This window comes from Mizuhopecten yessoensis, unplaced genomic scaffold (assembly GCF_002113885.1).
Source record: "Mizuhopecten yessoensis strain PY_sf001 unplaced genomic scaffold, ASM211388v2 scaffold4121, whole genome shotgun sequence".
Lineage (NCBI taxonomy): Eukaryota > Metazoa > Mollusca > Bivalvia > Pectinida > Pectinidae > Mizuhopecten > Mizuhopecten yessoensis.
The window spans coordinates 2,073,458-2,087,388 of record NW_018405386.1 but is presented as its reverse complement, the minus strand read 5'-3'; the positions used below and the strand labels follow the sequence as shown (position 1 = coordinate 2,087,388).

The 13,931-nt window shown below is 34.0% G+C and overlaps 2 protein-coding genes across 6 annotated transcripts in view; both read right to left on the bottom strand.

Annotated features, from left to right (window-relative positions):
* The window catches only part of LOC110448602, a 76,519-nt gene extending 73,279 nt beyond the window's left edge, over nucleotides 1-3,240 (bottom strand). Inside the window, exon 1 of the mRNA XM_021494941.1 lies at nucleotides 3,190-3,240. The gene's annotated coding sequence lies outside the window, so the exon portion shown is untranslated. The remainder of the gene's footprint in view (nucleotides 1-3,189) is intronic.
* Nucleotides 3,241-5,064: 1,824 nt separating this feature from the next.
* The window catches only part of LOC110448600 (serine/threonine-protein phosphatase 2B catalytic subunit 2-like), a 39,837-nt gene continuing 30,970 nt past the window's right edge, over nucleotides 5,065-13,931 (bottom strand). For 3 of the 5 annotated variants that reach the window (XM_021494934.1, XM_021494933.1, XM_021494935.1), the window contains 4 exons: nucleotides 13,717-13,767; nucleotides 11,037-11,118; nucleotides 10,557-10,654; nucleotides 5,065-9,978 (listed from right to left, as the gene is read on the bottom strand). In XM_021494934.1, coding sequence (XP_021350609.1) covers nucleotides 9,857-9,978; nucleotides 10,557-10,654; nucleotides 11,037-11,118; nucleotides 13,717-13,767 — 353 coding nt within the window. In that variant the 3' untranslated portion in view covers nucleotides 5,065-9,856. The remainder of the gene's footprint in view (nucleotides 9,979-10,556; nucleotides 10,655-11,036; nucleotides 11,119-13,716; nucleotides 13,768-13,931) is intronic. The other 2 variants (XM_021494936.1, XM_021494937.1) reach the window with 2 other exon arrangements.

Genomic DNA, 13,931 nt, shown 5'->3' with positions numbered 1-13,931 from the left:
CTCTTGCCACACACTGAAAGATTTAAATAATAACTACAAACGTGCTACCATTATCTCATTAACCTGATGTCGTTTCTGAAGGATTATGCTGTTTTTTCCTTGACAGGGATTGCATCTTTTAAAATAAAATTTCAATCGAAAGATCAACATATTCTTTTGTTAATTCTTCACATGCAAAACAAACTACTTGTTAATAAATATTTACTTATCTATATGATGTTTGCATTTTTTTAAGAAATTCTCTGAATCTTTCGCTTTATATTCACATCGGTCTTTAGGAAACATCAACCCGAAGTCTTAGTTCGATTTAACGATAAAGAAAACACACACGCATTAAAAAACTAGTACTTAATTCAAAAGACTATGATTTCAGTCACAAAATTAATTTAACGGTAAAATTGAATAATTTTGTTATAGCATATGAATTCTTGAAAGGAAAACCAATTCAAATCTTCACAGAAACACTTTCCTGCAAAGAGCGCAAAATAGGGCGGGATTATGTTTTTTTCGCCGCGTACCGTTTGATTCACTTTCCGATGCACAGCATGAATTTTGATTAGGTTTTAGTCTTTAAATGTATGAAAATAAAGTCCATGACAGTGCGAGGTTGAAAGTAAAATTCTGTCCAATACGTTAAAACGGGGTTTCCCCCCCAAAAATATACCACTTTGCAAGATATGTGGGGAGATTTAATCACCAGATAATTCGCTTGGTTTTGAAGTAACATTGTATCATTAACAAAGAAATTTGAATCGGTCAATATCATTTTTCCTTTGTTCAAAATTATTTTCTTCATCTTTAGTAGAAGATTCAGACTACGCGGCCATTTGAACGTACCAATCTTTCTACAAACCGAATAACTGGGGGAAAACATCGATGATTTTGCCCAATAAGCGCCAGGCAATGACACAATACAATCGTCTCAGCATCATTCCAGACGAGGAATTGATCGAGTCTTTTGGTTGATGTCTCCAAATACAAGAATGGTGAGTGGGTAAATTCGAAGTTGGTTGTCCTTATAAGGATTCGAAAGAAGAAAGAATATTAAATATTGTGAAGTGTGACCTATCGGTTGAAAATCGCTAACTGCACGAAATCCTTAAATATATCCCGTTCATAATTATCGATATAACGTCCAGAAATAGTAATGACAAATTTAACCTGTCCAAATTCAGGATGGCTGCTTGGCGCCATCTTGTTTTCCGATCATTCACAAAAAACACACATGACTTACGGACCATGCAGAATCTTGATATGAAATTTGAGCAAAATCCGTCCAATCTTTCAAAGAAATAGCGGGAACAAAAAATGTTGAGTGACGCCCGATGGACGAAGGGCGATTTTAACGGCCCTTCATCTATTGATGTTTGGCTAAAAGTTTATCATGGAACCGTAGGATTGCATATTTTGTGATACTCCATTCAACAATCAAGACTTTAACAGACTTGGTAACATTTAATCCCAGTATGCTACTGACCAGATTTCAACATTCTAGGCCTTATGGTTATTCAGAAGAAGTCGTTTAAAGATTTTAACATATTTAACCCCTGTGACCTTGAAAATAAGTCAAGGTCATTCATTTAAACAAAATTTGTAGCCATTCATCCTAGCATGCTACTGGCCAAATATCAACATCCTGAGCATTTTGGTTTTGAACATGTTTGACCCCTGTGACCTTTAATATAGGTCAAGGTCATTCATTTACACAAACTTGGTAGCCCTTCATCCCAGCATGCGACTGACCAAATATCGCCATACTGGTCCATTTCGTTATTCTTCAGAAGTTGTTTAAAGGATGTTTAAGACAATTGACCACTGTGACCTTGAATATAAGTAAAGGTTATTAATTTGAACAAACTTGGTAGCCCATCATCCCAGCATGTTACTGGCCAAATATCGATATCCTAGGCCTCTTGATTATTCAGAAGTTGTATAAAGGTTTTAAACATGTTTGAGCCCTGTGACCTTGAATACAAGTAAAGGTCATTCATTTGAACAAACTTGGTAGCGCTTTATCCCAGCATGCTACTGGTCAAATATCATAATACAAGGCCTCTTGGTTATTCAGAGAATAAGTTGTTAAAAGGTTTAAATCATATTTGACTATTGTGACCTTAAATTTTTATCAAGGTCATTCATTTGAACAAATATGGTAGCCCTTCATCCCAGGATGCTACGTGCCAAATACCATAACCCTATGCCTCTTGGTTATTCAGAGAATACATTGTTTAAAGGTTTCAAACATATTTGACCCGTGTGACCTTGAATACAAGTAAAGGTCATTCATTTGAACAAAAATGGTAGCCCTTCATCCCTGCAAATTACTGGCAAAAAATCATAATCCTAGGCTCTTGGTTATTCTTCAAAAGTTGTTAAAAGGTTTCAAACATATTTGACCCCTGTGACCTTAAATATCCGTCAAGTTCATTCGTCCCAACATGCTACTGGCCAAATATCATTATCCTAGGACTCTAATTGGTTATTCAGAAGAAGTCGTTAAAAGATTTTTTAAGACAATTGACCCCTGTGACCTTGAAAATGGATGAAGGTCATTCATTTGAACAAATTTGTAGCTCTTCATCCCAGTTTGCTTCTGGCCAAATATCAACACATTCAACTATGTTGTATAGCATCGGAATTAGGTGCACGGAAAACTTGTCAAATATCATAAACTATATAGGCCTCTCTTAATCGATGGTTCTGATATGAATCATTTTTAAGACAATTAAAGCTGGGGAACAATATTAACCAACCATAATCATGTAGCTTCATGAACTATACGCTAATATGCATGAAACACATTGGCAATGATTGAACTTAGCCGTAGACTCGTCAGTATGCATGTACAAATGTTTATATCGAACCTCTTATTATGGTAGGCATAGTTAAAAACTTAGTTCGAGACTCGCCACTAGGCTTTTGCATATAAAACTGAAACCAAACCATTTTTTTAATTATCACGAAGCATTATTAAATACGATTAAATGTGTATGCGATGACAAACTTAACCCGGGACTTGCCGTTATATGTCAGTGCATAATGATACCCAGTTTGATTAGAACATTTTCAGGACAGTTGTTGCACGGGAACAAGTAGACTCATTGACTATGCGTCAATATTAAATATGTATGCATCACATCGGCGACCGGACTTTGTCCGTGTCTTACCCGTCTATATTACGAGACCTACCGTTTGTGAACCAGTGTCCAAAAACGTCATACATCTGGATCCCTGTCCCACTGCACTGTGGTTTTTCGTATACTATATACAGTAACCTCCCCTTAACTTCCGTTTGGATATAGCTGTAAGGGCAGAGCGATTGTATATCAATCTGTAGTTCGGGGTTCGAATCCCGGTTAAGCCCCGCTGATCTTTTTACACTCTGAACACTTCATCGTATTTTATTTACTTCTTCTTAGTTATTTCTCATAAATGTCACATGTACACGAGATATGGTTTACTTGTCAGAAATGATTGCTCAAAACTAGTCATACAGAAAAAGTTTCCTATGCATAGGTACAGTTCATGGCAATGGTGCGGAGGTCCTTCAAACAATAACAAGATATTTCATCAATTTTGAACGTGTGATTAATGTGTTGTGCTCCAATATATGGGCTGATCAAACTGCCTCCCATCTAACATCTAGTTGATAGTTTCACTGTTCCGGTTTACAGTATCGCAATTTTCCTGATTTTGTTATTATTATGAAACTATTGAATTCTAAGTTAAATCATTGCATTGGTTATTTAATTTTTCTTTCAAAATGTAACGATTTTGATATCTTATCAAGGGCCTTGACTTGCTCAATTTGGAATGAAGTTGAAATGTTGTGTAATGTTTGATCACCATGCATGGGCTAGGGATAAACTAACAGATTTGTTGAGACATTCGTATTCGGTTTGGAGACGTCTTTTGAAGCAAGTCAGACGATTTGAACCTGCTCTCAATTGCAGATTCCTGTCCCATAGCATTCTGGGTTTATTTCGTATACAGTTACCTCCCCTTAATTTCGTTTCGGATTAACTATAGCACAATTGGGCCAGAACCTTTCCATTGACAAGGTAAATCAATCGGTGAGAGCAAAATACAATCTATAGTTAAGTGTTCAAATCTCAGTCTAGCCCTGTTAAGTTTTTACAATATTGAAATATTTTTCATCTTTATTTTCCCCCATAAAGTCCTACACGCTAGGTATGGTTTTCTTTTCGGAAATAGGTTTTGAAACCTATAGCCCTGCCGAGAAACAGGTTTCCACTCCATAGCTGGCAATGGTACGGAAATCCTTAAGCCCATTAAAATCTGCTGACAGCAGTTTTGCAGATATTATTTTAGTGATTTTAAGCAAATAAAGTTTCATTCAAGAAATGTTTCATTTAAGGTCAGGACAAAATTCACGCATAGTTTTGCACTTATTTGACCTTTAGATGGTCACTGTGACTTAATTGTAAGCAGTAAACACCTCCTCGGCGTGATGAAGTCATACTTCAGTTTTCAAAAATTACAGTATTACAATGTATTGCACACCTTTAATAGGTGCTGCAGATACTTTCAAGTTCCACCGAGATATCTTTGATGGTTTATTTGATAAAGTGATGGTCACAACATTCCGGAGAAAATTGTTCACTTGCAATGTACTTAACCTTATAAAGGTCATCTCCCTTCATTCAACTTTACACTAAATTCCACAAAGAACCCCAACACCAAAGTTCATGATCAAATGATTGTAATTAAACTTTGCTTAGCTATAATTGTAATTTACCACCTTAAACAGTTTGGTGTTAATCTGTTAATAATTATGACACATAGTGGACAATCTATCTCCAAATCCATAGAGGGCGTCATTCCAAAATATTGTGCGTCTTCTCACTCCTGGAACAAATTATGTCATGTCTTTGATGAGCAGCATTTAAAAACACTTCAAATCAAACCATAAAAGAGTACTTTTATAACGATTAACACTTGTACATGAATATACATCATGTATGCGGTGATAAAATGTCTGAATCATCAAACAAATCTGGTGGTTTTGCTATCATACTTCACAAACAAAGAAAAGGCTAGTAATAATGGTAACACTGTAAATATTTATTAAGTATAAAAAAGATCTTGGTGGTAGAGAAAATTATGTGAAGGGCAATATAAGAGTCTCGACTCAAGCACAAGACCTTAAATTGGAACAACACCTAAAACTGCCAAAATTGTGAGAATGCAGAAAAATATTTCCTCATTCACTGTCTGGTTTTTCCCCCAATCAGTAAATAAAGAAATGTTTAAATACTAAATCTAACTATAAATTGAGTGTACAATGTCAACATTTTTTTGTTATTAGTAGTATATGAATTGATAAGAAAAAAATCTATTGGTTGCAACTACAGCAACTTTTGGTTTCACAACATTTTACAATATATCATCTGTGCATAAGTCATATTAACAGATGACAAATATATATGCAAATTCTGGGATCTCGCCAACATCATACACCCATTGAATTTTTCGAAATATGTTGATAAATTTTTATTCTTGTACACATTCAAAACAGATGCTACCATATATCAGCAAGAGCTCACCATACACAACTGTCGCAGCTTGTTTAAAATAATCATTAGGGTCGTAAAATACTCAACATTTTAGACATGGGTTTTCCAATAATTTACAATGATACAATGTATGACATTGTTCTAAAGACAACCTTTTAAATTCCAAATATAGATTTTTTTTTTAAATTACCAACATCTGACACATGTCGTAATAGTATATATCCCAGATAAAGATGGGGCCTTTCACAGGACAACACAACAAAAACCAGACATCATAAGCAGCTTTTTATCATCGAACAGTTCATTCAAACGTTTATTGACAGTAATTAAAATGTTAAAATTTTTAAATTCCAACATCTTATTAATGTTCAATCAAATCACTTCCATGTTGATATATGTATACTGCAATGACCGACTTATCTTCTCCCCTATACAAGAAATCTATAAAGTAATTTGTTCACATATACTATTAATGAAGGGACTTTTTAGGTTTGGAAATATCACTTGAAACGATATATAATTAATAAATCACAGCTTAAAACATGAATTTGATACAGATCAATTTTCTTAGCTCATGTTCAGTGTTGCTGTTGTGGAATGCCAGCAAATGTATTTAAATGGGCATAAGCCAATTTGTTCTAAAAACAACAGCGACAGCAAACAAAGAATGTAGAAAAGAAAAAAAACAAATACATGTACAACATAGGATTTCATAGTTTATACTACATGCACGTTAACATGAAAGTTTTTTTTTTCAACATTGAACTCATCAACACGTATATAAAAGAAATGTTTTCATATGCCATCAATACCATTTCACATTGCTAAATCTCAATAGGCCTAGTACACTTTGATTAAATTATTTTTTTCCCCCAAATGACTGAAGCCTAAAGCACATGCAAACAGCTGCTTCCCATTTGACTGGCACCCTATTTCTTCAGTAGTGTACAATAAATTGTGACTTTTCTACTGGTACTTTAAAAACAAAATGCAAATCTGAAGCAAAACTTTTGAGCTTGACTGACATTCTGAAAATACAACATTTTGAATACCAACACTATTAAAATATCTATCAAATGAACGAAGGAGATTTTGAAACAAAATTTAATGAATAGTTTCATAATGATGATCAGGTAGGTGGACCAATAATTATTTCAAAAACATACTCATTATATCTTCATAACACAGATGATATATGCATTACATCATTACAGAATGAGTATTAAAAGGAGGAACAAATATTAAATCTTCATTGAACTTGAATGTTATGGACAGGAGTTAATAAACTGAAAACAGAACAACAGAAGGATTTGCTCAAATCTCAAAACACTTGCTTGCTAACCATACTTGCACAGGAGCCTGTTGTACTCCTCTACACTAAATCAGTGAACAGATTTAGATCGAGGATCAAAATCTTATTCCTCTTTTAAAGAACATTCAGCAAAAATACCAACACTGTTATTGCACACTCAACCTTTCCATCATCATTCAACTCTAGTACGCTTCAAGCAAATTAGCATCATTGTACATGGGATGTCAGTGATTACCCAACAAGGTGAAATGATCAGACATTTTTATTGTCGGTCAAGCAAAGCTCATTGCGTACATTCCAATTTGATTTTCAAAGTTGAAACTGCCACCTAAATAATTGCGTCTAGTTTTGAAATTAGAAAGTTCACTTTTTCTGCATTGTACCACTGTTCAATCCTAATAAAAATATCTTAAAATAATCTAATAAAGACAAATTATTACACAAGAAAATCCAAGCACTTGTACATTTTACTTATTTAAAAGACTCATTCACCTTGAAGTTATCTTCAAACAAAGTACTGTTGTAACGAGTAAGAACAAGATAGAAATTTTGTTGCTACTGTGCATCACTTTAAACCTAGCACCATGCCTGTTGGAAACATATTTCCTTTTAATCTATATATCAGTTCTTTGCCTTACAATCTAACCAATAATCAAATGTATTTTCTTTACTCAATATTGTTTCTTTCTTGACAGTAACAGACTGTTTTTTTGTATGACAGTACAAACTTATATAAAGATACAATGTACTAGTCAACAATTTTCACTAGGATGACAAATCATATATATCGTGTTTCTGGGAATGATCTGAATGAATTAGAAGATGCTTTAAAATAAATGCAGGTACATTAGTATTTAAATCAGCATAGTTCTAATGGTTCATTTTTACAGCACACTACAGTAGTACAATCTTCAAAAAGTACCAAAAGTACACAAGCTTAATATAAAGCAATGGTAAGACTAAATGGCAATGTACATTCGTAGTCGTTATAGCACTACAGTATTACTGAATTTGAGCAAGGCATATCACCAATGTGACAACAGAATAGGTAGGATTCCTCCGGTATTTAATACTAGTCAACGAACCATCAACACCCAATTATTGTTATCATAAATTAGAATTTTCACTTATTGCTCCAATTAAGATGTCAATCAATACTAAATGCAACTATACTTTGATCATAGGAAAACTTGATCAACATGGGCAACACTTTTGTCATATTCATATTGGTACAGTGCATAAAACTAGTCATGAACAAAGATTTGTCATTTTTTCAATCATAAGTCTGATAGTGTCTTTTTAACTAGTAATTATTTAATGATGACATGAATCTAAATTATCATTTGTGATATAGCCGAGGTGTCAAGAAAGAGATTCAAAGTGTTGCTACAAACCTGAAAGACATCCGGTTTTACTCAAGTTTTTACCATTGCCGACACCAATATAACAGTGATTTTTTTTTTTTTTAGTATTCTAACACATGGAAATTGTTTTAAATATGAATGGAATACAAACTGGTTGTTTTTAAAGACCAAAAAACAAAATATCATACCCTGGTACATTGCAAGTACCAAAAGCCAACCAGATGTACATACTATAATACTTAGTTGCAGTATCCATATATTAGTTCACACACACAAAACATTTTTGTGAGATACTATCTTCAAAATTTGCCTAAGCAAAAAACACCCAGACACAAATATATTATCTTTAAATTAATAACATAAACAACAAAAGAAAAAGTAACTAAAATGTAACTTTAAATGGAAAAGTAATTATGACGACAACATCACATTCTAGAAGATGGATACCTCTTACTAAAAAATAATTCAAGCACTCACTGGGAATAGAAAACAATATTTTATACAATTAGGATAAATTGGGAGGAGATTTTCATATGGAAACTTAAAATCTGTATATCACTGGCAGGGGGTATACACCACCAGCTTTATCATGGATCAACATGAGAAAGTCAACAACAGAAGTAACAACAATCCTGATGAAGCAGATTTATCCTCCATATCAAGTGGAGGTTACTTTGAATAAATATCTCAAGAGAGAGCTATTATTTGTTCAATAACAATGCAGATCTTAAGATCTCCATCTGGATATATTATACATATATCATGCGGGTCTTTTTCCCCAATCACCAGCTTCAGATACATTTTTTGCCATTAAAATGCCACTTCTCCTCCAGGTGAACTCCTCTGCAAGTACTTACATCACAAACCTTTCACTTTTCTAACTTGAGGCAACACCATCTGCGCTTTTTTTTAGATAACCTCCACAGCAGGATTTGTATTGACCCCACAGCCACAGAATCTTTCCTTAGCTCCATGCTTCACTGATGTGTCCTTACAACTCCTCAACTACTGTTGTACTTCCATTGCAGTACCAGCAGAAATGAACTGGACTATTCTGGAGAGAAGGAACTGTCCGACACAGAAGGTAATGCCTTGGTTAGCATTTTGTGGGCGATCAGCTTGGATAATGAACTGTTCAAATGGCTTGTGATGTGCTGTCTTTCATTCCATGTCAAGTTCTTTCTGACCAGACTGCACATGCACACTACACTTCTAACAAAAAGCTGGCCATCTTTGTTCCTGCAAGCAAGTTTTCATGATCCGACTTAGAAGAGACACTTCTCCACATTTGACTAGATTTCTTCGTCAGGAAATGAAAGCGCAGGGTTGTCATATATATATTGTGTACAAGTGTATGCATTTAGATGAATTTCTATGACATGACGAGTTAGGGTTTATGCTAACTGCTGATTTAGCAGCAGACATTATTTCACTTCCTACAAAAAATCAAAATACCAGAACATGCGCTCTTCAGGGTTTAACCTCGACAGAATCCATCTGCTGCCAAGATCAGGAGGGCCAGCTTTGTGCCAGAGATGCATATGCTTCCACACACACAGCATGATCTGACAATTGAAATGAGTTTGTTTCAGGGTCACATGTGAACAGAGACCAGCTCAACAGAGTATCACATTGTCAGAGCTTTAGCTTTTATGAGAATTGTTGACTGCGTCCTTGCGTGGTGGCATCCTCTCGTTCATTTTGTCCAAGCATTTTGCTTCATCAAAGCCGCTGATCTTGTGAGAAGGTGAGAAACCACTAAGAGCTGAAACAAAAAGGATGTCATATACTTTTAATACAATAAATCATGTGTTTTTACTATAAAATATCTAGAAACTGGCTTTTAATTAACACAAAATTAAACAAGATATTAATATTCTATTTTTCATAACTTTTATAAAACGATATAGATTCATTCCAAATATACTCAGTAGTTCAATGCAAAAACTTGTAGAAATTGTAAGACATGAATGTGTAAATTCACAAGCCAATATTGTTTGATCGAAATTTATACAGAAATGAAGGTGTTTTTTTAGTGATGTCACTAATTTGTTGACAATTTGCTATATATCGTAATGGTTACCTTGGCAATGACCTTGGAACCCCAAAATACAGACAGTTATTATAACTGACCTTTGTATAATTTTTCAAAATCTGTTCAGAAATTACGTTGCTGGAGCAATAAGACTGAACCTGATCGAAATGGGATGAACATAGGCAAATCTTTTGTTCACCAATAATATGATAATATAAGGGCATAAAAATTGTCAAGTTATCAAATCACAGGAAGGGTGTTTTTTATACTTTTTTTATTTTTAAGTTCTTATATTGAGCGATACATACCACTTGTCAATGTATCCTTTCCTCCTGACAGTGCTCCCAAGGGAAGAAGTCCATTTGGTGTTAGACCCTTCAGCTGTAGTACACTTTCACTTTCCTCTCTGCAAAACACAAATAATTTGTATAAGTTATCAGCATGATTGCTGTAAAGCTGCAGAATGATCTACACAAATTGTTTAGTTCAGATTCAAATCAATTGACATGAAACTGCTTGAACTGCAAAAGCTAAACATAGTTTGAAAGGCAATTACAGGATCAATATTTCAACAACTTTCTACAAAATACAAACTAAATTCATATGACTAATGAGGCAAAAAAGTTACCATGCCTGCATTGTTTACAGAAAGAAAATTACAGGTCGAGCTAGAATAAACAATGGATCAAGCAAACAATCCTTTCATCATAAATGCTTCTTTTTTTTTCACATGGAGTTAACATTTGCTTGCGTCACTTGTACATTACTATTGATCTCTGTATAGCTACCTGAGGACAGTGAAGACTCGTGCCATTTTGCCAATGGCCCTGATTTTATTCTTGATCACCTCCTTCCTTGAAGCAGCTCCATCTGGAATGAAATAATACAGTCTTGAGAGAAAAACACGAGTACCCAGTCCCATTTGTAACTAAGTAAAGACCCTAGCCATTTTGCCAATGACTGACCTTTGTTTCTAAATCACCTTGCCATAACTGTAGCACCTGCAATAAATCGACAAAACACCTGTTTTACAATAGACCACTTTCACACCTCACTTCTAATCCACACTACATACTGACAATTCACTGTGCATGTCAATGGGCACATGGTAGCTAATCTAGTGCTAGTTAACTTAAAATAAACTGACCAAGGTCAAAAGGTTATTTATATTTTCACAGAAATATTGCTGGTAATTTGTCACTGTAATAAATTAGCTAAAATATGAGGTAGCATGCTGCATCTCATTTCTTTCTGATCTAACAGATACTAAACATTGTTTCATGAAAATCTAAATTAACTGCACCTAAAGTACATAATTACTTGTGCAATAAATTTGAACAAAAATTCCAAATACAAATACTGACATTTGACAATTTAAATCATAAATTGAAATTATCAACATGCACTACTTCCACAATGCCAAATTAGAAGTATGAACCCTCAACAACCATATACCTAGTACATCATGTATATAAATAGTTTTTTAAAAATCTATTTATCTCAATATATAAAATGGCATGAAATATGAACTCTTGTCTAATAATCACTGCACACCCAACTATTTAAATGCAAGAAACAGCAAATCAAACCCTTACCACACCACCAACTTCTATTCAATGACACATGCATACAGGTACATGCTGTACTTGTGTCTGACCTAGTAGCCAGCTCCAATATCATATACATACAGTTGGATTGATCTTTATAAGAAGTTACTTAAACAATCTCATTGGAAATAACTTATTCTTTTCGCACTATAACAATTACATGTACTGAACTTTAAGTGGTTATTTTAATACGTTTGAAAATAAGTACACAATGTCATCTCAATAGCTGCATGTGTTTGATCATTCTTAATCCTGCATTAAATTAACAACAAATGATGTAAACAATAATTAAACAAAGTCACTTTAATCTATTTCCAACAATATACTTTTTCATTCTACATGTATGAGCTTCTTAAAAAAAGGATTATAAATATTCAAATTATCAATACACGAGAACTAAATGTACAATATCAAGAGTAATACTTAATTTGCCTTCAAGTGAAACAACCTATATAACAACTACTAAAACCATTTAGGTGCATCTACACTAATGTTGGGATTACAACACTCTCATCACATTTTGTTTTCAACATAAGAGATCTAATCTATGCCAAACGTCATGCAAAAACTCAAACACTGGCATATGGTACTATAGCGAATAATCATGTACTTTTTGACACAATATATCGCACACCATTCATATAAATGGTAAAAACTGTAAAGCAAAAATTAAAACAATAGGCTAATACAGTGTTGTCAATAAAAACTGGCACCCAGCAATATGTCCCCTGGGACTTGGCCATTTGTAAATGTCTTTTTTCCTGTCATCAACTGCAAAGTATACATTTTAACATGGGATGCCTCGGAATGTCTCTGGAAAATGACTCTTACATTTTACTGAAATGCACCCGCTCTATATGTTATTGACAACACTGCAAATATATAACAAATGGCATGTTAGCAAGGTCTTAATCACATTGTTTAGTAGTACGGACAGAGAGTCAAGCAGCATGTGACAAAACAGTATTGTTAGTCATCCAACTATACATATGTGTATTTCACAATAGCGCTCAACTTATAAGGTTACGCTGTAACCAATTTCTGGGTATATATCAACTCTATGTGATTTAATACTAAATAATAACACGTGTATATATATATATTGCATGTCATAATGAAGCAGCCAACCGACTCATACTTTACTACTTCAGAACTAAGACCACAAGTATCCAGTTTTCATTTGGTTGGAATTCCTCTATATGTGAACTGTTAACACCAGAAGAAATGAACCTTTTATTTTCCACAGCAGTCAAAAGCTTACCTTTTAATTTACTGGAATGCAGCACTACGCTTCAACATGTTAGTATATACATGTACTTAACACAAACATTTAGTCAACACGTACTATACGTAGACACATGACAACATCCTATAACAAGAACACACATGTATACTATGCAAACAACATATGAACAAAAACATTTAACTTTATATGACCTACTTATTTAAACTTTTCAAATTGGTAAGATAATATTTCTGATTTTAGATTGCGATAGTAAAAACTTATTAATCAAGTAAACAGTCAATTCTGAAAAATGTATTAATCTAACTGGAAAAATCACGCGTAGAATAAGATTGTAGATGTAGACAATTGACAACAAAGGACACCTTTCATAACTGGAATACATAGTCAAGGTAGTAAAAGCAGGTATCGGCCACACACTGGACAACTCAATTCACACAATGAAATGTACATGAGATTTACATTTCAGTCACTCCTGTTCGTACATAAACTCTAACAGAGGAACAGTATGATTTTCATTCTGAAGTAGTAAAATATGTTACAAAACCCGAGTATATTTCAACGGTTCATCCACCTTGATGACAAATGGCTGATTGACATGCAAAATTGTTGACTTACTTGCCTCTCTGTCTACTACAAGTAGTTCACGTCCAGCATGTTTGTGACGGACTGGCAATTTACAAATTATCTTTAATTATTACACATGAAAACAATATTCAGCATCACTGTCCAAAATCAATACAGCATCAGGCCTTAATTGATATGCCATCAGGAAAATGTGAAGCTGCAAATGTCTAGCTAGAATTAGAAGATACAGCAGAGTAACTATTGAT